This window comes from Plecotus auritus (genome assembly GCF_963455305.1).
Source record: "Plecotus auritus genome assembly, chromosome: 3".
NCBI classification, from domain to species: Eukaryota; Metazoa; Chordata; class Mammalia; order Chiroptera; family Vespertilionidae; genus Plecotus; species Plecotus auritus.
Window position 1 is genome coordinate 227,635,554 of NC_137772.1, and position 23,667 is coordinate 227,659,220.

A 23,667-nucleotide genomic window follows, 5' to 3' on the forward strand; every position below is an offset into this window, starting at 1 on the left:
GAGGCTGGGAGCGTTCACACGTTGGGTGTGTCCCTTGTGAGCAGCACCAGGCCTGGGGACCAGCACCCCCGGGCCCAGGAAGGGTGTCTCAGACCCAAGTCTGGCCGTGCGTCCAAGGAGTAGTGCAGAGGGGCTGGAGCTTGGGCCTGGCCTCAGGGCAGCCTGTCAGGGAGGCCGGGACCCTGGGCTGGGGGACCACCCGATGGTGCCTCAACAGCCATGTGGTGGGACAGTGAAGCTCGGGAACCTCAGCCCGTCACAGCCACGGTGTCTGGGGGTCTGACCTGGTCTCTACCCACCATCCCCGGGGGTGGGACAGGGACTGCTGCCACAGACATGGCCCACTCGGCTTCCTCCCCAGGGTCGGGCTCCTCACCATGCAGGCTGCGTGCCGCCCGCCGGGGGGGGCAGAAATCACTGCTGTCTGAACTGTGGGACCAGAGCACAGCGTCCCCCTCAGACCTGCAGAGCTCCGTTCCCAGCTCCCTCCCTCCTGTGGAGGGCTTGTGGCCGCCGCCTCCAGGAAGGCAGCTGGGACAGTGAGTGGGAAGCCCAGGCACCGAGTGAGGTTGGACAGGGCGGGGGGAGATACCAAGAGCCTTTCAGAGGCTGCAGAGCCCATGAGACCTTCCTGAGGGTCCCACAAAGGACTTGGCACAGAGGGCGTGGCAGGGGGCCAAGGCAGTGTCCACGCCGGGTCCGAGGCTGCCCCAGGCCCCTAGTGCTCCTGGGGTACACGGGAGGCCCAGGGCAGTGGCTGTGAACACGGAATACCATCTTCCTGGTTGACACGTAGGGATCTGAGGTTCTGGTGGCCCAGCCCAGGGCCCACACTGGCCTGTGCCTGAGGACCAGGCTCTGAAGACGCCCCACAAACAGCTGCCGTGGGTCAGAACCTGAGAAGGTTCTGGTCCCAGAAACGGTCATGCTTGGTCGCCTGTGTGGCTGTCCCTGTCCCCCATTTGCCTAGTTACCAGGTCACCTTGTACCCTGACCACAGCAGCCGCCACCACAGACTCCTGCGACTGGGCCTGCGGGGTGAAGGGGGACCCCCAGGGCTGCCCAAAGACAGGGCGCCACGCCCCCCACAGCCGCCCAGGTGCACAGGAAGGCGCTGTCTAGTGGGGAATCCGGCCTGGACACCGTCCAAGGCCAAGGGTTGGGGCACCCAAGGGCCTCGGCGGGGGGGCACCTGCCATGTACACCCAGGCTGGGCTGTGGGGCAGCACCACTCGGGGTTCTCAGTGGCCGTAGGATGTCTGTGCCGAGTAACCGGGGGGAGTTATGTCATCTGGGGGTGTCTGGGTTATCTGTGGGGGGGGGCGGGTCTGGCTGTGTGGGGTATCTGGGTTGTGTTGGGAATTGGAAGCAGCCCACTGCCTTAGTGATTATGTGGGGGGGGGGGGATGGAGAAACAGAACCTTAAAGGCATTTAGACCCATAACACTGTGGTCTAGAAATGGACTCCTACGTGGTCGGTCCTATTAGCCAATGTCACCCCAGTTAATTTTTTAAAAAACGTAACGATGGCCCTGGCACAGGCCATGCTCCCCCCTCAGCCCCTCCTTACCCCACCCCCCGAGGCACGGCCAGCGGTGACCCAGGCCGCAAGCGGTGCTCAGACCTGTTTGTTGGGTGACTATTGAGTGAAGGTAACCCCCAACCACACTGCTTTACGGCCGGTGCGCGCATCTATGGGGCGGGAAGGGGGCCGCAGGAGAGGATGAGGAGGGAGATCCCGCACCGCAGCGGGCTCTGCGCACACCTCTGCCCCGCAGGAGTGCTGTCGCCGCAGTTGTTCTGAGGGCGACGCGAGATGGATGCGGGGTGTCGGGTTGGGGGGATGGAGGGCCGGAAGGCGGCAGGGAGCCGGCCCAGAAGCACAGGCGCCAGCCCAGGAGAGGCACGGGCCGCAGGCGGGGTGACGGGCAGGAGGTCGGGCGGGGGAGCAGGCGGCTGCGGGCAGGTGATGTGGGGACCCTGTGGTTCGCGCTGGGCACTGGTGGGGGCTGCGAGGGAAGACGCCCCGAGCTCAGAAAGGGGTGCCCAGTCCCCCGTCCGTGTCCGCAACGCTCCAGAGGGAGTGGGGGCTCGGCACCCACAGTGGCGGCCAGGCTTTGGGAGTGAAGAGGCGACACCGCAGGACGAGGAGCCCCGTCTTCGTGGGGCTGCGCTGGGCGGCCCAGGCCCAGCCCCGTCCCCCCCGCCGCGCGCGCCCCCGCCCCAGGGTAGCCCCCTACGGCCTCGCCCGCCGTCCTCGTCTGGAGGGAGAGGAGGAACCAGCCCTCGTTAATTCCTTTTATTGAATTTAAATATTTTCTGCAAAGTCATCGCCGGCGCCGCATTCTGCGTGGCGGGCGGGGGGGGGGGGGGGGGCGGAGCCAGGCCGCCGGTTGCCGCCGGTAAACAGCCCCCTCCCCGCCGCGGGAGCGGGGCCCGCGGCCCCAGCCTGGGACACCGCCGCCCCCGCGAGGACGCGCCAGGCCTGCCGGGCTGCAGCCCGGCGGGGGCGGCGGGGCCCGGCGGCCCGACCCCTGCCCGCGGGGGCGGCGGCGGAGCGCCCCCTCCCCCGGCGGCGCCCCTCCCCAACCCCTTGCGCCCCCGTGAGCTCCCCCCAGCCCTACCCCTGCGCCCCGTGAGCCCCCGGCGCCCCGCGCCCCCCGCCCACGCGCGCCCCCCATGCACCACCTCCTGGAGCAACCCGCGGACATGGCGACGGCGCTGCTGGCGGGCGAGAAGCTGCGCGAGCTCATCCTGCCGGGCGCGCAGGACGACAAGGCGGGCGCGCTGGCCGCGCTGCTGCTGCAGCTGAAGCTGGAGCTGCCGTTCGACCGCGTGGTCACCATCGGCACCGTGCTCGTCCCCATCCTGCTGGTCACCCTGGTCTTCACCAAGAACTTCGCAGGTGAGGCCGGCGGGGGGCGGAGGGGCGCGCGAGACCGGGGGTGGGGGTGGGGGGGGCTCGGGGTAGGGCGCGGCCGCAGGTATCCGTGCTGCCCGCCACCCTTGCTGACCCATCGAGGGGGCCTGCCCGGCCCCCCTCGTGCCGAGCCACTCGCCAGGCCTGGCCAAGTCGGCAGCGCCCAGGGGCCTCCCAGCTGCCCCTCAACACCGCCCATCGGGCTGCTCCCAACCCCCTGCTCCACCTGGGGCTTTTACCTCCCGTTCGCTCACTTGGAACTCGGGATGGACCCCATCCTGGACCTCGACATCCAGGCATAGAGGAGAGTGGGGTCTGGCGTGGGAAGGGGAGCCCACGAGGGGAGTGGGCAGGGTCTGAGGGAAGGAGGAGTGGCCAGGTGAGGCCCAGAAGACCTACAGGTGATGGATGAGAAGAGCAGAGCCGGGCATGGGGCCTGCCTGCGGGGAGGGTCCATCAGCCACAGGGTGAGGCCTCCCGAGGTGGGCACCCCCAGGGTCTGGCTGGCAAGGGTTTCCGGCCCCGGTGACCATGAGAGCACCCTCCCAGTCCCAGTGCCATGCTTGAGGGCCAGGGGTGCCTGTCCATGGAGAAAGGATGGGGGTTCCTCTAGGAGGGGGGAAGTGCAGCTGTCCCCCAGTGACATTGGCCACGTCCTTGCACTCTGCATCCACTTTCCCAAAGGTCTCACCCTGTAGGGGACACCCATTGTCCACGGTGCCTAATCCCACCTCAGGGCCGGGGACACCCCAGGGCCCAGACACTCAGACCCCTGAGTCCAGGACAAGCCCACAGCTGCTGGGCTGGCTGAGTCAGGTGTGGGTGCTGCCCGCCCACGGAGCGTCCCTCGGGGTGGACAGGTGTGTTCGGTTCCCGGGCTGCTGAACAAATGAGCACTAACTTGGTGCTCAAAACCGCAGGACTTGACTCTCTCACAGTCTGGGGTCCAAAATCAAGGTGTGGGCAGGGCCGGGCTCCCAGCGGCTCCGGGGAGGGGCCCTCTGCTTTCCTCCAGCTCTGGGGACCTGGCAGTCCTTGGCTTCACCGAGACTGAATCGCCCAATTTCTGCCTCCTCTTCTCCTGGGCCTTCTCTCTGCGTGTCTGTATCCAAACTTCCCGTCTTAGGAAGACACCAGCCCCTGGGTTGGCATCCACTCCCGTGTGACCTCGTCTTAACTTGATCGCATTGGCAGAAACCCTATTCCCAAACGAGGTCCGGTTCACAGATAGCGGGATCGAGACTGGACCACCTTTTGGGGGACAGTTCCCAGTACGATGCCCACAGAGGGGAGGCTCAGGACTGAGTCCAGCTCCGCCAGGAGGGCCTCGGACCCTCCGCGTCCAGCCGGGCCTGGCTGCTGGGGTCTTCCTGAGCATCCCGGTCCAGGCAGGCCTGCCGTGAAGCCCACCTGTATTTGAGGGGGAGGTGCTGCGCGCCCACCTGGGCCCTGCTGATGGGTGGAGGGGCTGACAAGGCACTGCTGGCCGCCTAGCTGGGAGCTGGCCAAACGCCAGGGCCCCGGGTCCCCGGGCTCGGAGGGTGGTGGATGGCGAAAGATCCCCATCACTCCTGGTCAGGGCTGCTGTGAGTGACCCCCACCACATGGACCACTCCTCAGTGGATGGAGGGGTCAGACGGGTGTGTGGCCACGACTGAGGAGAGACTGAGTTCAAGGGTTACTCGGGTCCTTGGACACCACGTGGGCCTGGGCCTGGGGGCGGGGGACCAGCACCTCCTGAAACAGCCAAATAATGAGGTTCCAGTGCAGTCCAGGGCACCTCTCCGACCACGGTCAGAGTGTCCTCAAGGCCACTGTCCCAGCTCGGCCCTCTGCTTCCCTTTTCAGAAAGGGCAGGAGACAAGCATCTCATTCCCCCACCCCCTTGCCCCGCGGAGGACCACGGGTGCACTGGGCTGGTCCAGCTGGCAGGGGGCCCTGGCTGGGGGCATGGCCTGCCCTGCCCCTCTCATAGACTGGTTTCCCCTGTTCACAGAGACCTTGGGAGGAGGGCCTGCTGGCAGTGCAGGCTGGTCCAGGTGCGGTGGGCACAGCCCTGACCTAACCGGAGGGGCAGCCCACTGCTGGGGCGGGGGAGCCGGTGTGACCCCGCCTCACGGTTGGGACATGGGGGAGGGGAGTCTGTTTGAGGAGCAGCAGCCTCCACGGGCCGTGTGTGGGCGGGGCCGAGGCCGGGGAGGGTCTGGCGCCCCAGCCCCCTCTCCTCTCGCCCCCAGAGGAACCCATTTACTGCTACACCCCACACAACTTCACCCGCGACCAGGCGCTGTACGCCCGCGGCTACTGCTGGACGGAGCTGCGGGACGCGCTGCCCGGCGTGGACGCCAGCCTGTGGCCGTCGCTGTTCGAGCACAAGCTGCTGCCCTACTCGCTGCTGGCCTTCGCGGCCATCATGTACGTGCCCGCGCTGGGCTGGGAGTTCCTGGCCTCCACCCGCCTCACCTCCGAGCTCAACTTCTTGCTGCAGGAGATCGACAACTGCTACCACCGCGCGGCGGAGGGCCGCGCGCCCAAGATCGAGAAGCAGATCCAGTCCAAGGGGCCGGGCATCACGGAGCGCGAGAAGCGCGAGATCATCGAGAACGCGGAGAAGGACAAGAGCCCCGAGCAGAACCTGTTCGAGAAGTACCTGGAGCGGCGCGGGCGCAGCAACTTCCTGGCCAAGCTCTACCTGGCGCGCCACCTGCTCATCCTGCTGCTGAGCGTGGCGCCCATCTCCTACCTGTGCACCTACTACGCCACCCAGAAGCAGAACGAGTTCACCTGCGCGCTGGGCGCGTCCCCGGACGGGGGCCCGGCGGGCGGCGCGGGCCCGGCGGTGCGCGTGAGCTGCAAGCTGCCGTCCGTGCAGCTGCAGCGCATCGTGGCGGGCGTGGACATCGTGCTGCTCTGCGCCATGAACCTCATCATCCTCGTCAACCTCATCCACCTCTTCATCTTCCGCAAGAGCAACTTCATCTTCGACAAGCTGCACAAGGTGGGCATCAAGACGCGCCGCCAGTGGCACGGCTCGCAGTTCTGCGACATCAACATCCTCGCCATGTTCTGCAACGAGAACCGCGACCACATCAAGTCGCTCAACCGCCTGGACTTCATCACCAACGAGAGCGACCTCATGTACGACAACGTGGTGCGGCAGCTGCTGGCGGCGCTGGCGCAGTCCAACCACGACGCCTCACCCGCCGTGCGCGACGTGGGCGCGCAGACCGTGGACCCCAGCGCCGACCCCGCGCAGCCCGAGGGCGCCGCCGAGCCGCCCGTGGTCAAGCGGCCCCGCAAGAAGATGAAGTGGATCCCCACCAGCAACCCGCTGCCGCAGCCCTTCAAGGAGCCGCTGGCCATCATGCGCGTGGAGAACCACAAGGCCGACAAGCCCAAGCCCGTGCGCCGCAAGACGGCCACCGACACGCTGATCGCGCCGCTGCTGGACGCGGGGGCGCGCGCCGCGCACCACTACAAGGGCGGAGGCGGCGGCGACGCGGGCCCCGCCCCCGGCCCGCCCCCGGGCCCCGACAAGAAGCAGGCCCGCCACTTCTCCCTGGACGTGCACCCCTACATCCTGGGCGCCAAGAAGGCCAAGCCCGAGGTCTCGCCCGCCACCCTGCCCGCCTCCCGCAGCCAGGAAGGGGGCTTCCTGTCCCAGGCAGAGGAGTGCGGGCTGGGCCTGGCCGCGGCCCCCACCGAAGGTAGGCAGCCGGGAACCTGTGAAAGGCTAAGGAGTGAGTGAGCCTGCGCGGGGTGGGAGGGTGAAGCTGAGTGGACGCAGGTGGCTCTGCAGGGCGAGTCCCGGCAGGACCTGGAGTCCTGTGAGGGGGCAGGAGGAGGCTGGGCCCGGGCGCTGGAGGGCAGGGCAGGGCAGGGCAGGGAGGTTGCTCAGGCCCTGGAGAAGGTGCTGGGAGGCCATTGGTGCTGAGGGCCTGCCCCCGCCCCCGCCCCCGCCCCCGGCCAGTGTGGCTCAGCGGCTGAGCATTGACCCAGGAACCAAGAAGCCCCCAGTTTGACCCCCAGTCAGGGCACAGGCCCAGGTTGTGGGCTCCATCCCCAGTGTGGGGCCTGCAGGAGGCAGCCGATCGATGATGTTTCTCTCGCATCATCAATGTTTCTATCTATCCCTCTCCCTAAAAAATTAATTAAAACATGTTTTTAAGAACAGAGGGTCTGGCCTAGACCCCGCAGGCTCCGGAGGCTGAGGGAGAGATCAGCCCCTCCCAGAAGGTTTCGGAGCCGTGAGACCCAGCCGGCTCCGGGGGGACGGGGAGGGGTCGCATGGCGGACAGATGGGCCTGCGGGGGTGACGTGCTATGTCCTCTGTGTTCCAGACGCTCCGCTCCCCGAGGAGGACATCCTGTACCCAGCAGAGCCGGCCCGGGCTGTGCTCCCCTCCGGCGGCCCGTTCCGTGTCTGCTCGCCCCCCGCAGTCCCTGCCACGGCCCCTCTGTCACCCGCCGGCCTGGGCCAGCCCGACCCCCTCGCCATCCTGAGCCGCAACGCCACCCACCCGCTGCTGCACATCAGCACGCTGTATGAGGCCCGGGAGGAGGAGGACGGGGGGCCCCGGGCACCCCCAGACATGGGGAGCCTCATCGCCATCCCCCCACCCCAGCAGATCCTCATCGCCACCTTCGATGAGCCAAGGACCGTAGTGAGTACCGTGGAGTTCTGAGGGCGCATGGCTGCCAGGGCCCCCCCAGGGGGACCCCTCTGCATGACCAGGGTACACCGCCGCCCCCAGCACTGCCCACCCCAGCCTCCCACCCGCATGCCTAGGGGCTCAGCACCTGTCCCTCCCCCTCTGTGGCATTGTTGGGGTGCTGGCTGGGCCAGGGGCTGGCCGTGAGCCCCCCTCCCCTGCATCAGGCGCTCGCTGTGAGATGAAGAGTTTATTTTCTTAGTCCATTTTGTCTTGGGCCCAGGATGCTGGCCATGAGGGGATGATCTGTGGGGGACGTATGGGTCCGAGGTGTAGAAGGAAGCTGGGGGCAGGGCACCACGGGCCTGGGACGCACAACCGCCGAGCCACACCGTGCTCCTGGCTTGCCCTGGCAGGGGCCGGAAGCCCTCGGGTCAAAGGTCAACATGCACTTTCTCCTTGTACCCCGACTACCTGTACGTCACTATGGTTACTGTAACCCGCAAGTATCTCTCTCGTCAGGAGACTTAGGGTGCATTTAAAACAAAGGGTGTGTGTGTGGGCGCGCGTGTGTGTGTGTGTGTGTGTGTGGCCAGAGGGGGCGGGCGCCTATGTGCAAGCAGACACGTGGGGGAGCGTGCAAAGCATGCGTGAGCGGGCACCCGTGTGTAAGCAAGTGTGTGTGAGTGGGCCCAGGCGAGCGTGCACGTGTGAGACCGGGCGTGGGCGCCGGCGCGTGAGCAAGGAAAGGAGTCCAACGCAATAACCACGTCCCCACCCGGGCCGCAGCCCTATTACCTCAGCCACGGCAACAACGTGACAGTCTGAACAAGGTAGCACCGAGCATATCAATAAATACTATTCTGATACGTCCGCGTCCCGCGTGGTCCACGCTGCGGGGGCCCGTGCTCTGGCCGGGCCTCCGGTGTCCCCACTGCATGTCGACCCCTGACCCCCATCGTTACAGGTCAGCCTTGGGGTGCTGCTGACCCACAGCGAGCCGACGCACCTGGTGGTCACTGGTGGACACGCCATGGCCCCTTGCTAACTGCACTACAGGCGCCAAGGGACCAGGTGAGCCCTCCAGGGCGCTCAGGCTCAGCAGAGACAAGCCGTGGGCCCAGAGGAAGCCGCCTCCTGTCAGGTGCTTGGGGACGGGGCTGCTGGGTACACCCCGCAGAGCAGGGGCTGCTGGCAGGACCCAGGAAGGCTCCCGGAGGAGGCATCCTGGCTGTGGCCTTGAGGTGCTGCTGATACCAGAGGGTCCAGGGCAGGGTCTTCCATCAGCTGGCCTAGGACTTGGGTGGGGATAAAGCGGGCCTTGGGTGTACCATGGAACCACACGGCTTGCAGCCCACGGCACGTGACCCTCGTGCAGGCAGGTGGCTGGGGCAGTGGGGCCAGAGACCTGCAGGGGCAGAGCAGGCAGGTGAAGGCCTGGAATGGCGGGGAGGGCTCTGCGGAGAGCCCCGCGCGGGCAGACCTGACCGGCTGCCTGGCCTGGAGCCCCTCCGCACCCACCGGCGGCCAGGAGCTGGGCAGGCTGCCCTTCCCGGGAGTCGGATTGCACTGTCGTGGCAGGCTGCAGCCCACCAGGTGTCTGAAATGTAGGTTTGCTGTTGTTCAGGTGTGGTGAGGCCAGGTCAGGGACAGTGGCCATTGAGATGACAGTCTGTGCTCACAGTCTCCAGGAGGAGGGGCCGCACCGGGGCGGGAGGCACGGGGAGCGGGAGCTCTCGCTGTGGTCTCACAGGGAGGAACAGATGGGGGAGCGGGCTGAGGACGGGCTGTGTGAACAGCGTTGGGGCTCCGGGAACAGGACCTGGCCCCAGGGGATGAGGGCCGGTGGGGGGTGGCCCCCTGCGTAGAAGTCCCACAGAGGAGGGGCAGGCCGGCCCTGGACTGGCCGGTTTGCATGGGGAGCTGTTTGCTGTGTTTGGAACTGGCTAGCCCGGGAGGGGCGGTCCCGTCCCTGAGGCTCCGTGAGCCAGAGCATCAGGACGTGAACACCGGTCCCCGCGTGAGCCAGGACGCTCTCCCTGGCCCGGCTTCCCAGGCCGTGCGGCCGCTGCCGCTCGGGTTGGCACTCGGCATCTCCACACGTCCGTGTGCCCACGGGACTGAAGCAGGCTGGCCCGTCCTGCAGGGCGCGGTGAGCCTGTGGCCCCAGGCAGCACCCCTCCGGGTCCCACACGGGCACCGGGCTCCATGGAGACGAGGGGGGTCTAGGGGACCCGCCAGGGGACACAGGTCATGCAGGCCTCGGTGTCCACATGGCCACGGGCCTCCTGCCCCTTCTCATGTAGGACTGGGGTCAAGCTTGACGTTTGTGACCCTCACCACCCCACCCCTGCACATGCGGAGCCCAGCTGGGCCCTGCACGGCCATCCTTGCCCCCCTGCGGCCTCCTGCCCGCCCTGCCCGCCGGGATGACTCCACTCAGAGTGGAGACGGCCCCAAGTCCCGCAGGGGGTGCGCCACCTGAGCACGGCGGCCATCCATCTCCTGCACGGCCCTGCCAGTGAGCACGCGGGCGCCGCCGCTGCAAGACACACGCACACGGACCCGGGCGGGGCTTGGGGACACCTCCCGTGGACTCGGAGGCCCCTGCAGGGGGTCAGGCTGCCCCCACCTGTCCCTGGGCCAAGGCCTGGGAGGACATGCCAGGCCAAGCCCCACCCAGAAGGCATGTCCCTCGGAGCAAACGCCGTGCCCTTGGTGTGCGGGGACATTTGCTGAGTCACTGTCCCGCAGAGGCGGGCACCTCACTGCAGGGTCGGGGAGGGTGGGGTGGGGACTCGTGCCCCTGCCAGGGCAGGGAGGCATCAGGGCAGCCTCCAGCTCCATCTGCTCCCACCGCCGCCTCCAGCTCCCGGCAGGGCAAGTGGGGGATACTGTCCCTCTCGCGGAAGAGGAGAGGCTGGGGGAGCCTGGCAGCCCCTCCCTCAGCCAGGCCTCCGCCCGCCACGCCACGCCACGCCAGCCCAGCGTGGGCAGCTTCCCAACATGCTCCGGGCCCTGGGCAAGTGCCCCAGAGTGGACCATGGCACACCACCTGGTAAACACCGCTCCTCCCGGGTGAAGGTGGCCCAGGGGGGCGGGCAGAAGTGACCTGTGCCGGCACTCAGAGCCAGTGGTGAGAACCGGACAGCGGGGCTGGGCCGGCAGTGCCTGTCCAAGGAGAACAGGCAGCCCCTTGGGGCCAGGAAGCTGGAGGAGGGAGGCAAGCGCAGCCTGGCGGACAGGTGGCCCAGCCTCTGGCCTGGACGGACTCTCCCGCACCGTCCAGGGCACGGGGCACCCGCAGACTCAGGCGTGGGAGCCTGGGACCCTCAGGGCTGCAGTGCTGGGCAGCTCCTCGGGAGCCTGGGCTGTCTTCCTGGAGCCCAAGGGGGAGCCCGCACCCCGCTCCTGGGTGGGCAGGACTGGCCCCACCCTCCCGGCCTGGCTGAGGGAGGACCACCTGCTGGTGACCCAGAGTGGCTTGTCCCCGGGCACAGAAGTAGAGAGACTCCCTCACATCGGAGTCAGAGGGCCCCTGGGCCAAGAGCGTTGGGCATGAGCTTCCGGGGAGCTGTGGGGGGGAGGGGGTCCAGGCGCCGCCCCCAGGAAGCCCTCACCACACCCACCAACTGTGCAGCGCCCGGTCCCCGCAGCTGCGACGTCCCACCGGAGAGGGGCGAGGCGGGCAGGGGCGGGGCGGCCTCAGGACGGTGGGTGGGGTGGCCGGGAAGACGGGGCGTCCCACGCCCACCCCGCGCCCCGAGGCCGCTGGCCACCGCCTCTCGTGCCCTGGGGTTAGGGGGGGGCAGGGCCCCTCCGCTGGCAGTGGGCGCAGGGCTCCAGCCCTCCAGGTCCGCCCGCCCCGAGGGCCCTCCGAGGGTTGCGGTCCCGGGACTCCATGCCGAGGGATGGCCAGGGCGCAGCCTCGGCGTCCTCTCCCCGCGCGGCCGGCCGCGCGCCTGGAGACCGGGTCCCCAGTGGGGGCGCTGCACAGCCCGAGTTCTCGGCTCTTCGCATCCCACTCTGGGTCGCCCCTTTCGTCTGTACCATTGGACGCAAAGCCACCCTGTGGACGCTGTATGAACATCGTCCCCATTTGACAGACTGGGAGCTGCCATCAGAGAGAATTTAAGGGTTTCGCAAGGCCTTCCCGCCCGGGCGGCGGGCCGGGGACTCGAACTCGCGTCACCGTGGCCGCCGCCGGTGTCCCAGGACCCGAGTCTCCGGGGCGGAGCGACGCTTTCCCGCACGCGGCCTTCTGGGAATTGCAGTCCTCTGGTGCCAGCGCGCGGCTCCCTGGGAAATGTAGTCCGTTTGTGCGCCGCGGAGGCGAGCTGGCGGCGTGAGGAACTGCGCTTCCCGGCATGCCGCGCGCTCCGGGCCCGGCCGCCGGCCTGTCCGGCCGCCCCGCCCCGCGGCCCCGGCCCGCCCCGTCCGGTGGGGTTACGAGCCGCATGGAGGCCGGCTGAGGAGCGCCGCGCGCCCCGGTACGTCTCGCGGGCCTGGGGCGGGGGCGGGGCGGGCCGACGGCGGGGGTCTCGGGGCCCGGGCGGCGCGGCCGGGGAGGGGCGGGGGCCCGGGCTGCGGGCACGGGGTCTCGCGGGTCCCCGCGCCTCCCGGCGGCGGCCTCGGGCGGGCGGAGCGGGGCTGCCATATGGCGGGGGAGCCCGAGGAGCCGGTGACAGCCCGGCCCCCGCGCGTCTGGGACGCTGCCTGTCGGGATGTAACTTACGTGCCACGAAGTTCACGTCTTTGTGGAAACCCTCGCGGGGGGCGTCCAGGCGGCCTCGGCGGCCGCGCCACCCCAGCCGGGACCTCGCGGACGGCCTGGGCCGCCTCGGGGGTCAGGACAGGCGCTTCAGGGGCCGGGCAGGGTGCAGGTGGGTCCCCCCAGCCTGCCCGTCCCCTGGAGGGACGGCCCCCGGCTCCCTGCGCTCCCGGGCCGGGCTCTCGTGCTGCTGCGGCTGCCCCCCCTGCGATGTGACTGGAGGGCGCCCCGACTCTGAGTCCCCGTCAGCCCTCCAGGGCGGCCGCGGTGCCGCGTCTGAGGCTGCGGGCAGATCTGCCCGGACAGGGCCCGGGGGCGGGCGGGCGGGCAGGCGCGGGGCCCGCGTGGTGGTCGGTGTGGGCACCAGCATCGGCGGCTTCCGGGAGGGGCGGCCGGGGCGCTGGACAAGGAGCCATGGAGGCCTCCAGCTGGCCTGGAGCCGGCGTGTGTCATCACGGCGATCCCGCACGTCGCCACACCTCCCCGAGCCGGGCCTGCCGGACCCCGGGGCGTCGCCAGGGCCAGGGCCAGGGCCAGGGTCAGGGCCGGCACCCGGAAGCCCGCCTGGCGTGGGAGGCCGCGTCTGGGTCGCAGTTTTTAGAGGGAAGGGGAGGAGGCCGGTGTCTCAGTCCGCCTGCGGCCGCAAGGAAACACCGTGGTCAGCGTTCAGGCATCCTGTTCTCCCCGTTCTGGAGGCCGGCCGCCTACCTAAGATCGAGGGGCTGGCTGCTTGGGGCGCTGGGGAAACCCTCCTCCCGGCTGCACGGGGGGCTGCCTTCGCCCGTGTCCTCGTGGCCAGCTCTCTGGGGCCTCTTCTCAGGGGCCCTCATCCCATCATGCGTGTCCCACCCCCCACACCCCATCTGAGCCTGACCACCTCCCAGAGGCCCCACCTCCTAACACCATCACGTTGGGGTTAGGGCTTCAACACATGAACTTGGGGAGACAGAATTCAGTCTATAGCAATGGACTCAGGAGAGGGGACAGCTGCCCGGGCTGGATGGGTGGGGAACCAATGGCCTGTCACTCACACCATGAACTGTCTGAGGACCTCAGGTTCTGCCCTACAGCCGGATAACGCCCCCCATGCAGGACACCGGACGTGTTTCTCAGATTTGTGTCACTGGGCTACACACCACGGTGGATCCCTAACACACATGCGGTTCTTCCCACCTTTTGTATATATATATATATATTGATTTCAGAGAGGAAGGGAGAGGGAGAGAGAGATAGAAACACCAATGATGAGAGAGAATCATGGATCGGCTGCCTGCCTCCTGCACGCCCCACACGGGATCGAACCTGCAACGCCGGCCATGTGCCCTGATCAGGAAGTGAACTGTGACCTGGTTCTTAGGTGGATGCTCAACCACTGAGCCACACAGGCCGGGCCCTTCCCGCCTTCCGAGCCAGCCCCTCCCAAGGCGTGCTTGACAAGACGGGGCCTCTCGGGTCCTCAGGATCTCCCACAATTGGGGGTTTGTTTTCCGGGAAGCGTGTGGGTGCGTCTTCTGCTGTCACCTGGGGGGTGCTGTGAGTCCCTCTGCAGGGGCACAGGCCGCCCTTCGGTGTTCGCTTCCTGCCTGCGGTCGGCCCAGCAGCGGGAAGCCAGGAGGCCGTGTCCATGGGCCCAGGAGCATGTGTGTGGCATGCGCCCTGCAGCCTGGGGAGGCCCTGCTGTGTGCGGGCGGCTGGGCGGCGGGAGCTAAGAGTCGTAGCTGGTACAAGCGTCCTGCCCGGCCACAGCGCTAAGGCTCCGAGGGCTGGCCAACCGGGTGACGGTCGCCCGAAGCACAGTTGCTGGCAGGTGGCCGAGCCCACCTGTTGACCAGACAGACTGGCTGGGGCGGGCTGGCTCGGGCGGCACCCTTCTGACAGCTGTGCCCAGCACCTACCCCAGGCCGTGCTCCGTGGACAGGGGAGTGAGGACGGGTCTGGCAGAGGCTCCTGCTGGTAGGGGCTGGGCTCTGGAGCCTGGATTGGGAGGGTGTCAGCCAGTGTCCGCTGGTCCCTGCAGCCTACAGTGGGGGAGGAACTGGTGGCACCCATCAGCCCCAGGAAACTGGGAAGGACACAAATGCCTCCCCAGCAGCCACCGGGGGTGCAGGGAGGAGGCTGGGCCCAGCGATCCACGGGGCTCGGCCCTGTGCTCCCTCCAGGGTCCAGCCATACAGATTGGAAAACGCATGATGGTGACTGGGGAGAGGGGAGGAGGGCTAACAACCCGTCACGTCCGTCCTGCGTGGGCATCGCCAAGGCCCTGCCGGGGTGAGGGCACCAGACAGTGTTAGGAGGTGGCGCCTGCATGTGATGAGGCCAGAGAGCGCCTCCCGGGGTTGGGATGGGCTCCGTGGGAAGGGGGACCCAGGTCCTGCGGCTGCCGTTGGGTGGCCCGGCCATCACGGGCTGCAGGCAGGCGTGGCTGTGGCCTGATGGGCTTGCCTGCCTGGCCCCCTCCGGCACTGGCTTCCTCCTGGTGTCAGAGGGTGCGTCTGGCCAGGCTGAGGGCAAGGAAGGTGAGGGCAGCCCCGTGGCCACCGGAGGCCGGGAGGGAAGGTGGAGGCACCGTGGTGGCCTCCGTTCACGGCTGCGAGCACAGTGGGTTTTCCGAAGCCGTGTTAGTCCTTGTGCTGCTAGGAAGTGAGAATGGGTGGCCTCCCTCGGGGGTCTGACCGCCACCCTCCTCGCCGGCTGCCCAGGGCCCCAGAGGTGGAGGCCCCAGGCTGCGATCGCGGGGCGCTCAGGCCCAGCTTCCTGTTTCTGCTCGGGGCGGTGCCTGTGTCAGGCAGAGCTGTGCGCCGTGAAGCTGGAAGGAGGGAGGTGCCGGGAGGGGCGAGGCCCAGGTGAGCCACGGCCCGTGACCAGGTGCCCGCGGTGCTGCCGCCACTTCCGGGTGGGGACATGCCGCAGGAGGCCAGGCCAGACTCGGGCTCCCCTTCCTGACCCGGGGGCTCTGACTACCACCCTCCTCGCTGGCCGCCTGGAGCCTGTTGTTCCTCTTCCTGGCCCTTCTCATCCTCGGGACAGGCTGCCCCCTTCCTGGTCAGCCCAGGTCCCTCTGAGTATCCCGGACAGCAGGCCCGGCCGTTACACCGGAGGCAGCCCTGCCCCGGCCGCTCCACCTGCCCAGACCGCGCCTCCCTGCAGGGAGGAGCCGGGAGCTCAGAGGGGCCCTGAGGTGCCGGGTCAGCAGTGAGGCCAGGGACAGGGCCTGACCTGGTATCATGCTTATCCTACTCTCTGTTTTTCCTTTTTAAAAAAATATTTTTTTATTGATTTCAGAGAGGAAGGGAGAAGGAGAGAGAGAGAAACACCAACCAGCTGATGGGCTGCCTCCTGCACCCTTCCACCAGGGCAACCGGGCATGTGCTCTGACCGGGAATCAAACCGTGACCTCCTGGTTCACAGGTCAGTCTCAGTCACTGAGCCACGCCGGCCGGGCTGTTTTTCCTTTTTGTCACAAAAGTTCTGTAGTGAACCTGAGCCCTGGCCAGCTGCTCAGTTGGTTAGAGCGTCATCCTGACACGCCAAGGTTGCGGGTCCGATCCTTGGCCAGGGCACTTATAAGGATCAGCCAGTGAATGCATCAGTAAGTGGGGAAGCGAGTTGATATTTCCCTCCCTCTCTCTGAAATCAATAAATAAATTTTAAAACTTAAAAAAATAGTGAGCCCTAACCAGTTTGGCTCCGTGGATAGAGCGTCGGCCTGCGGACTGAAGGGTCCTGGGTTCGATTCCGGTCAAGGGCATGTACTGTGGTTGTGGTCACATCCCAATAAGGGGTGTGCTGGAGGCAGCTGATCGATGTTTCTAACCCTCTATCCCTCTCCCTTCCTCTCTGTAAAAAAATCAGTAAAATATATATATATTTTTTTTAAAAATAGTGAACCCTGGCCCGTCCTGCAGCCCCTGGGGGTCTGTCCTGTGTGTCCCCCAGCAGCTGCTGCTGCTGAAGCCCATCCTGAAGCCCCAAGGTGCACCTGTGCGGCCACGTCTGGCCCTGGCCGACAGGCTGTGAAACCCCACGCCGCCAGACGCGGCTACAGCCAAGCAACCGTCCCTTCCGTGGCCGCCCAGTCACGGCCTGGCGTCTGCGGGGCCTGGTGGGTCTGATCAGCGCGCTCGCCTTTCCGGGTCTGTGCGGCGCCTGTCCTGGGGCAGCCGGACCCCGGCTCCGGCCCGTGCCGGCGGGAGGCCCGTGCCAGGTGCTGTGCCTGCGCCTCCCCTCACACCAGGGTCGCGTGGAGAGGCCCAGCCTGTGTGCCTCCCGTCCGGGCGGACATCTGCCCGTGGCTGGCTCCGTGGACAGCAGCCACGCTCTGCGCCCACAGATGCCGAGACAGCCCGGGCCCAGCACTCCTGTGACACACAGGCTCACGGCTGCCACTTGCGCTTCGTTCCAAAGTCAGGGGGAGCCTGGTCCTCTGGGTCAGCAGGAGGGGGGGCGGCAGCCCCGCTGAGGCCCCGGGCGGCAGGGCTGGCTGTGGCTATGGCGGAGTCTCGCACCTGCTGCGTCCGGCTGGGACCCTGGTGGCCGGTGATGTCGGTCCCACCCAGGGCCATTCAAGATGACCAACCAGACCCGGTCCCCTGACCGAGACCCCCGCTCCCCACCGAGCCCCCTGCACGGCCTGGGCTCCCAGTGAGGACGGACCTGTCTCCTCAGGCTCCCTGGTCGGTGCAGAGCCTCCTGCAGTCATGGAGGAGGAGGAGGAGCAGCCGGCTCAGGAGGTGAGGCCCCCGGTGGGCGGTGGCGGGGCACAGGGCCCGGCCAGCTCCTCGGGGGAGAGCTGTTCCCAAGAGGGCGGCCTGCAGAGCGGTGGCCACCAGAGCTTCTGGTCCTGCGGGGGAGCTCCCGGCAGCACCTGTGCGGGGCGCCTGTGGGTCGAGTGGATGTCTGGGCCTCAGGCAGCCCCCAGGCAGGGGGCCCCAACTCAGACACACCCTTCCCTCTGCAGACCAATGCGGACCCCGCGGGGACCTCAGGAGCTGCGGAGATGGTGCCCAGGGTGCCTCCTGGAGAACCCCAGAACCTGTGTTTGTGCTCCCCAGACCCCGTGGTGCTGGGCGGCGGGGGTGGGCGGCGGGGGTGGGCGGGCCCTGCTGCCTGGGCGTTGGGGGCTCCCAGGCCCCGTGGTGAGCAGAGCTGCGGGTGGGGACCCAGCACGTCAGAGCCCTCCCTGCGCTCCCCACGGAGGGCGTGGGCACCCCTCACTGAAGAGCCAGGACGGGGGCTGCGCACCTCGTGACCTCTCCCTGGGACATGCCCCCCCCCCACATCTCCTGGCGCCCCTGCAGCGCTGAGAGCCCGGGGCTCCGCGCACCCTAGCAGCCTGTGTCCTTGCAGCCGACGCGGACGCCTTCAACCTGCTGCTGGAAATGAAGCTGAAACGGCGGCGAGAGCGGCCCCGGCTGCCGCGCACGGTGACAGAGCTGGTGGCCGAGGACGGGAGCCGGGTGTACGTGGTGGGCACTGCCCACTTCAGCGACGACAGCAAGAAGGACGTGGTGAAGGTGACCGCCACCACGCTGGGCCTCCCGCCCTGCGCCCCCCTCCCCCGCTCCCAGGGCAGGCAGCCCTGTTCTGGAGCGCCCTCTCTTCGATTGCTTAAGGACTGAAGGGGGGCCTGTGTGGGGTGGGTGTGAGGGCGCACGGGGGGTGGGGGGGCGCGGAGGGGGGCAGTGACGCGTCCTTGCAGACCATCCGCGCAGTGCAGCCCGACGTGGTGGTGGTGGAGCTGTGCCAGTACCGCGTGTCGATGCTGAAGATGGACGAGCGCACGCTGTTGCGCGAGGCCAAGGAGATCAGCCTGGAGAAGCTGCAGCAAGCCGTGCGGCAGGTGCGTGGGCCGCGGGCACCCGGGCACCTTCACCACCGCCCTGCCGGCCCCAGGGGACGGGTTGCTCCCTGCTCTGCCCGCCTGGGCCCCGGTCGCGGGACCCAAGGTAGACCCGGCCTCCGGTCACCGCCGGGAGCCGGCCCGCCCTGGCTCTGCCTGTCGAGGCCCCTTTGCCCTCTCCCTCACCACGTGTCTGACAGCGGAGGCGGCGTTGGGGACTCTGAGCAGGTTCGGGTGGGGGTGGGGTCTCAGTGTCGTCCTGCCATCCGCCAGCCCCAAGCCCTCGGCCACTGCGCCGCCGTGGGCAGTGGAGTGCTGGGCTGGGCAGGAGGGAAGGAGCGTCCAGGGCAGGGGCCAGCAGACTGTCCACCCTGCAGCCCTAGGCGGGCCTGCCCTGGGCGGGTCCACATGGCCAGGGCCCGCGGGGCCCCCCGTGGCCTGGCTCAGCCTGGCCGGCCTCTCTCTGCAGAACGGGGTCATGTCGGGACTGATGCAGATGCTGCTGCTGAAGGTGTCGGCCCACATCACGGAGCAGCTGGGCATGGCGCCCGGCGGCGAGTTCCGGGAGGCCTTCAAGGAGGTGGGCCTGGCTCGGGGGAGGGGCTCGGGACGGGCCCCCAGGCCTGCGGCCTCCCCCGCCAACCCCGGCCTCTGCCCAGGCCAGCAAGGTGCCCTTCTGCAAGTTCCACCTGGGGGACCGGCCCATCCCCGTCACCTTCAAGAGGGCCATCGCCGCGCTCTCCTTCTGGCAGAAGGTCAAGCTGGCCTGGGGCCTGTGCTTCCTGTCCGACCCCATCAGGTAGGGCCCCTCGGCCTCCTGCCCATCCCGGCCCAGGTATGGTGGCCAGTAGCCCGGGGGCGACCCCCAAAATGACAAGGGGTCTGCCTAACCCTCCGCGCACGGCCCCTCGTCCTGCGGCCGAGCCTCAGGCAGCCTCCAGCCCTGCCTCGCCGTGACCCCGCAAAGGGGCCTGGCCCCGCCCTGGCTGAGCAGCCCAGCCGCCTGCTGCCCGGCCGGGCTGGCAGCTCCCTCTCCCCCCAGCAAGGACGACGTGGAGCGGTGCAAGCAGAAGGACCTGCTGGAGCAGATGATGGCCGAGATGATCGGCGAGTTCCCGGACCTGCACCGCACCATCGTCTCGGAGCGCGACGTGTACCTGACCTACATGCTGCGGCAGGCCGCCCGGCGCCTCGAGCTGCCCCGCGCCTCTGACGCCGAGCCCCGGAAGTGCGTCCCCTCCGTGGTGGTGGGCGTCGTGGGCATGGGCCACGTCCCCGGCATCGAGAAGAACTGGACCACCGACCTCAACATCCAGGAGATCATGACGTGAGTGCCTGCCGCCCGCCCGCCCGCCCGCGCGCTGAGCTAGGCCGGTGTGGGGGTGGGGGCCCCCACGGCTGGGCGGGGCCGAGGCTGGGTGCACACACCCGGAGCCAGGCCCAGCCCGCCCTCCCTCCCCAGCATCCCGCCGCCGTCCATCTCCGGCCGAGTGTCCCGGCTGGTTGTGAAGGCCACCTTCTTGGGCCTGCTGGGCTACGGCCTGTACTGGATGGGGCGCCGCACCGCCCGCCTGGTCCTGTCGCTGCCCGCCACCCAGTATTGCCTGCAGCGGGCGTCCTCGGCCCGGCCGGACCCGTAGGAAGGACCAAGGAGCCACCGCAGCTGAGGGGCCGCCTGTGGCTGCTCCCCATGCCGGCCGAGGGCACAGGCTGGCCCCGAGGAGCTCGCCTGCCCCCCAACCCACCCAAATAAAGGATCATTTAACTGCTGAGCGCAGGCTTCCCCCGCTCCCCAGACGGTTCACGGGGCTCACGGGCATCAGGCCAGGGTCGGGGGCCTGAGCTGTATCCTGCTCCCTGAGCCCCAGCGGTGGGCGTGGGGGGCCCCGGCTGCCAGCCCCTCCCTCACGTGCCTTCGCCGGTGCCAGTGGCAGGAGCAGCCGCAGGCTCTGCCACAGGGTCCGGGAGGCCCGGGCACCCACAGCTCTGCTTTGGCTCCGGGAGCGTCACCCCAGGGGAGCGAGGGGGGCCAAACACAGGAGCCCGGACGCTCTGCCTGCAGAGATTGTGTGTTTTAGGCTTTTTTAAATTTGTGAAATTTTTTACTCAGGTAATTTTAACTTAAAAGAAAACAAACTGAAGCAAATGTCAGGAAATACTAGCCTTAAATCTGGTTGGGACAGAGGGTGGCTTTTCCCTGGGTCTCGATCCTGAGGGTGAGCGTGGGGCAGGTTCAGCCCTGGCAGTGGGGCCGGGCGCAGGGGTGGGAGCCTGCCGAGCTGTGGGGGTTGAACCTGCTTCCTGTGCATCTGGTGGGGTCCCGGGGTCTCCCGAACGCCGTGGCAGATGGTGTGTGTCCACCAGGGCTTGCCAGTTTGCACGCATGCCAGCAGGTGCCCCCATCCCCCGCACACCCACCTCAGTGGTACAGACAGGCTCGAGCCGGCCCACCCAGCACCTCCGCCTCGGGCATCACTCGTGTGTGTGTGTGTCAGTCGATCCTGTTGTGTTTATGACGTCGCGTCCCTGCAGCCGGTCTGGCCACGTGTGATTGTGTTGACACAGTGTCACCAAATCAGGTGAAACCCACAGCGCTGGGCCTGGGGCCTCGGCTGGCCGTGTCCTTCCTGTCCTCCCGCTTGTGTGCGTGTTCCTTAAAAACAAATAAAAGCTAATTTTTGAAGCTCCTGTTTTGTGAAATGTGTGACAACGGACTCAAGTGACCAGGGAGGGCCACAGTGGGGAGGGCAGCAGGGAGGTCCATGGGGGACACGCTAGGGAGAGGCGGTATTGAGACAGTGGGAGGACCTGAGTCAGGCCAGGGACCAGCTCACCCTCGATCCTAAGGGACCGCCATGTCCAAAAGAGAAGGCGCCTGAGGTGGGTGTCCCGAGCTGAGGAGATGGGGTACCTTCTCCAGGAGCAAGGTTCCACCGCCTGCTGGATTGTCGGGGAGCCTGCATGGGGCTCTGGCCCAGTCCCCCAGAGGGCACTGTGCCTTCCCGGACGCTAGCCCCTGGCCCTCAGCTGCCCCAGGAGAGAACTCTCAGATGGGGTGAACCACGGGCTCCCGGAGGTGAGACCGCCCAGCCGGAAGAAGCCGGAACCTGCGGCATGGAGGCAGGAGATGCTGTGCGTGTATCACTTGTGAAAACCAAGAGAGGTTACCGTCCAAGGCTGGCAGGAAGGGCTGGGCCCGGCGGCTCACCATCCTCAGACCTCACACCTGGGCACAGATGTCACCGAGCGGTTCAGGGTCGGGAAAGACGGGCGAAACCTAAACATCCCTCAAAGGCAGTGGTTCTCAACCTTTCTAATGCCGCGACCCTTTAACACAGCTCCTCATGTGGTGGTGACCCCCAGCCATAACATTATTTTCATTGCTATTTCATAACTGTAAGTTTGCCACTGTTAGGAATCGTAATGTAAGTATCTGTGTTTTCCGATGGTCTTAGGCTCTTCAGCAGATAGAGCCTAATCTACAGATATTGACATTACGATTCATAACAGTAGCAAAATGACAGTTACGAAGTAGCAACGAAAATGTTATGGTTGGGGGTCACCACCACATGAGGAGCTGTGTTAAAGGGTCGCGGCGTTAGGAAGGTTGAGAACCACTGCTCTAAGGGAACCCACAGAGAAAGACACCCAGGGTGCAGCGTTAGGTAACAAAGGCAGCCTCAAGGTGGGTGTGACTAACCCCCATCACACTGGACAGGAGCTGTGAACTTTCACCCTATCTGAAATTTTGAATGTGTTACAATGCTAGTTTGTGTTAAACTGAGCAGAAAAACAATAATGTTCCACTTTTTCAAATAACACTCATCCTTCTCGGAGAGGAGGGGCACCGGGCAGGGCTGCCTGGGACCCTGGGCTCTGGGACACCCATACACAGGAGGCTGAACAGCGACTCAGCGTACAGACGGGTCAGGAAGACGCCGCGGGCCTTTGAGAAATGCCCCAAAGACTACAAACAGGGCTTGCTAAGTAACCCCAACCCCAACCCTAACCCTAACCCTAACCCTAACCCTAACCCCTAACCATAATCCTAAACTCTAACCCTAACCCTAACCCCAACCCCAACCCTAGCCCTAACCCCAACCCAACCCCAACCTTAACCCTAACCCTAACCCCAACCCAACCCTAACCCTAACCCTAACCCTAACCCTAACCCTAGCCCTAACCCCTAACCCTAACCCTAACCCTAACCCTAACCCCAACCCTAACCCTAGCCCTAGCCCTAACCCTAACCCCTAGCCCTAACCCCTAACCATAATCCTAAACTCTAACCCTAACCCTAAGCCCTAATGCTAACCTCTAACACAAAGCTCTAAACCTAACCATAAACTAACCTCTAACCCTAACCCTAAGTTCTAACACTAAACTCAAACTCTAACCCAAACCCTAATCCTTAGCCCTAACCCTAACCTCTAACACTAAGCTCTAACCCTAACCCTAAACCTAAACTCTAATCCTAAACCTAAACTCTAATCTCTAACCCTAACCTCTAACCCTAAGCTCTAATCCTAACCCTAACCTCTAACCCTAAATCATAACCCTAACACTAACCCTAAGCTCTAACACTAATGCTAACCCTAACCCTAATCTATAACCCCAACCCTAACCTTAACCCCTACTCTAAGGTCTAACCCTAACCTTAACCTCTAAACCTAACCCTAAGCTATAGCACTAACCGTAATGTGAACCTCTAACCCAGAATCTAAGTTCTAACCGTAACCCAAACCCTAGCCCTAAACACTAACTCTAACCCCAATCCTCACCTCTAACCATAAGTTCTAAACCTAAACCTAAACCTAACCTCTAAAACAAGGCTCTAACCTGAACCCTAAGCTATAACCCTAACCATAACCTTAAGCTTTAATCCTAAACCTAACCCTAAGCTCTAACACTAACCCTAATGCAAACCTCTAACCCTAACCCTAAACTCTAACTCTAACCCTAACCCAAACCCTAAGCTCTAACCATAACCCTAAACCTTAACCCTAAGTTCTAACACTATGCTCTAACCCTAAACTATAACACTAACCCTAGCCCTAACTTCTAACCCTAGACCTAATCTCTAACCCTAACACTAAGCTCTAAACGTAACCTAACCTGTAACTCTAATCTATAACACTAACCCTAGCCCTAACCTCTAACCCTAACCCTAATTTCTAAGCCTAAACTTAAAACCTAATCCTACGCTCTAACTCTAACCCTAACCCTACCTCTAACCCTAAGCTCTAACATTAACGTCTAACCTCTAACCCAAACCCTAAACTCTAACCCTAGCTTTAACCCTAACCCTAACCTATAACTCTGCCTCTAAACCCTAACCCTAAGCTCTAGCCCTAATATTTAACCCTAAACTCTAACCCAAACCCTAAGCTATAACCCTAACCATGATGCTAACCTATAACCCTAAGCTCTAACCCTAACCCTAAGCTCTAGCCCCAACCCTAACCATAAGCTCTCACCATAACCTT

The 23,667-nt window shown here is 65.8% G+C and overlaps 2 protein-coding genes across 4 annotated transcripts; both read left to right on the forward strand.

Annotated features, from left to right (window-relative positions):
* Positions 1–1,734: 1,734 nt before the first annotated feature.
* PANX2 (pannexin 2) lies at positions 1,735–8,440 on the forward strand. Of its 3 annotated transcripts, none has more exons than XM_080660041.1 (4): positions 1,735–2,905; positions 5,409–6,627; positions 7,261–7,462; positions 7,548–8,440. In XM_080660041.1, exons 1-4 carry the CDS (start codon positions 2,680–2,682, stop codon positions 7,602–7,604), a joined length of 1,704 nt encoding a protein of 567 aa, XP_080516167.1. In that variant the 5' UTR covers positions 1,735–2,679; the 3' UTR covers positions 7,605–8,440. The 3 variants fall into 3 exon arrangements, with proteins under 3 accessions (XP_080516167.1, XP_080516166.1, XP_080516165.1); XM_080660040.1 differs by having other exon boundaries at positions 1,738–2,905; positions 5,158–6,627; XM_080660039.1 differs by having other exon boundaries at positions 1,740–2,905; positions 5,158–6,627; positions 7,261–8,440.
* Positions 8,441–11,984: 3,544 nt separating this feature from the next.
* On the forward strand, positions 11,985–20,868 carry TRABD (TraB domain containing). Its single transcript, XM_080660465.1, has 9 exons — positions 11,985–12,061; positions 17,008–17,072; positions 17,300–17,378; positions 17,689–17,855; positions 18,041–18,181; positions 18,651–18,761; positions 18,841–18,980; positions 19,224–19,508; positions 19,644–20,868. Exons 2-9 carry the CDS (start codon positions 17,040–17,042, stop codon positions 19,819–19,821), a joined length of 1,134 nt encoding a protein of 377 aa, XP_080516591.1. The 5' UTR covers positions 11,985–12,061; positions 17,008–17,039; the 3' UTR covers positions 19,822–20,868.
* The last annotated feature ends 2,799 nt before the right edge of the window (positions 20,869–23,667 follow it).

What these genes read in the sequence shown, in the direction of transcription:
- PANX2 (XM_080660039.1), top strand. Translation starts at nt 2,680, where the DNA reads ATGCACCACCTCCTGGAGCAACCCGCGGACATGGCGACGGCGCTGCTG. An exon ending in CTTCACCAAGAACTTCGCAG is followed by an intron (nt 2,906 to 5,157) that starts GTGAGGCCGGCG and finishes TCTCGCCCCCAG; the next exon opens with AGGAACCCATTTACTGCTAC. An exon ending in GGCCGCGGCCCCCACCGAAG is followed by an intron (nt 6,628 to 7,260) that starts GTAGGCAGCCGG and finishes TCTGTGTTCCAG; the next exon opens with ACGCTCCGCTCCCCGAGGAG.
- TRABD (XM_080660465.1), top strand. Translation starts at nt 17,040, where the DNA reads ATGGAGGAGGAGGAGGAGCAGCCGGCTCAGGAG. An exon ending in TGCAGCAAGCCGTGCGGCAG is followed by an intron (nt 18,182 to 18,650) that starts GTGCGTGGGCCG and finishes CTCTCTCTGCAG; the next exon opens with AACGGGGTCATGTCGGGACT. An exon ending in AACATCCAGGAGATCATGAC is followed by an intron (nt 19,509 to 19,643) that starts GTGAGTGCCTGC and finishes CTCCCTCCCCAG; the next exon opens with CATCCCGCCGCCGTCCATCT.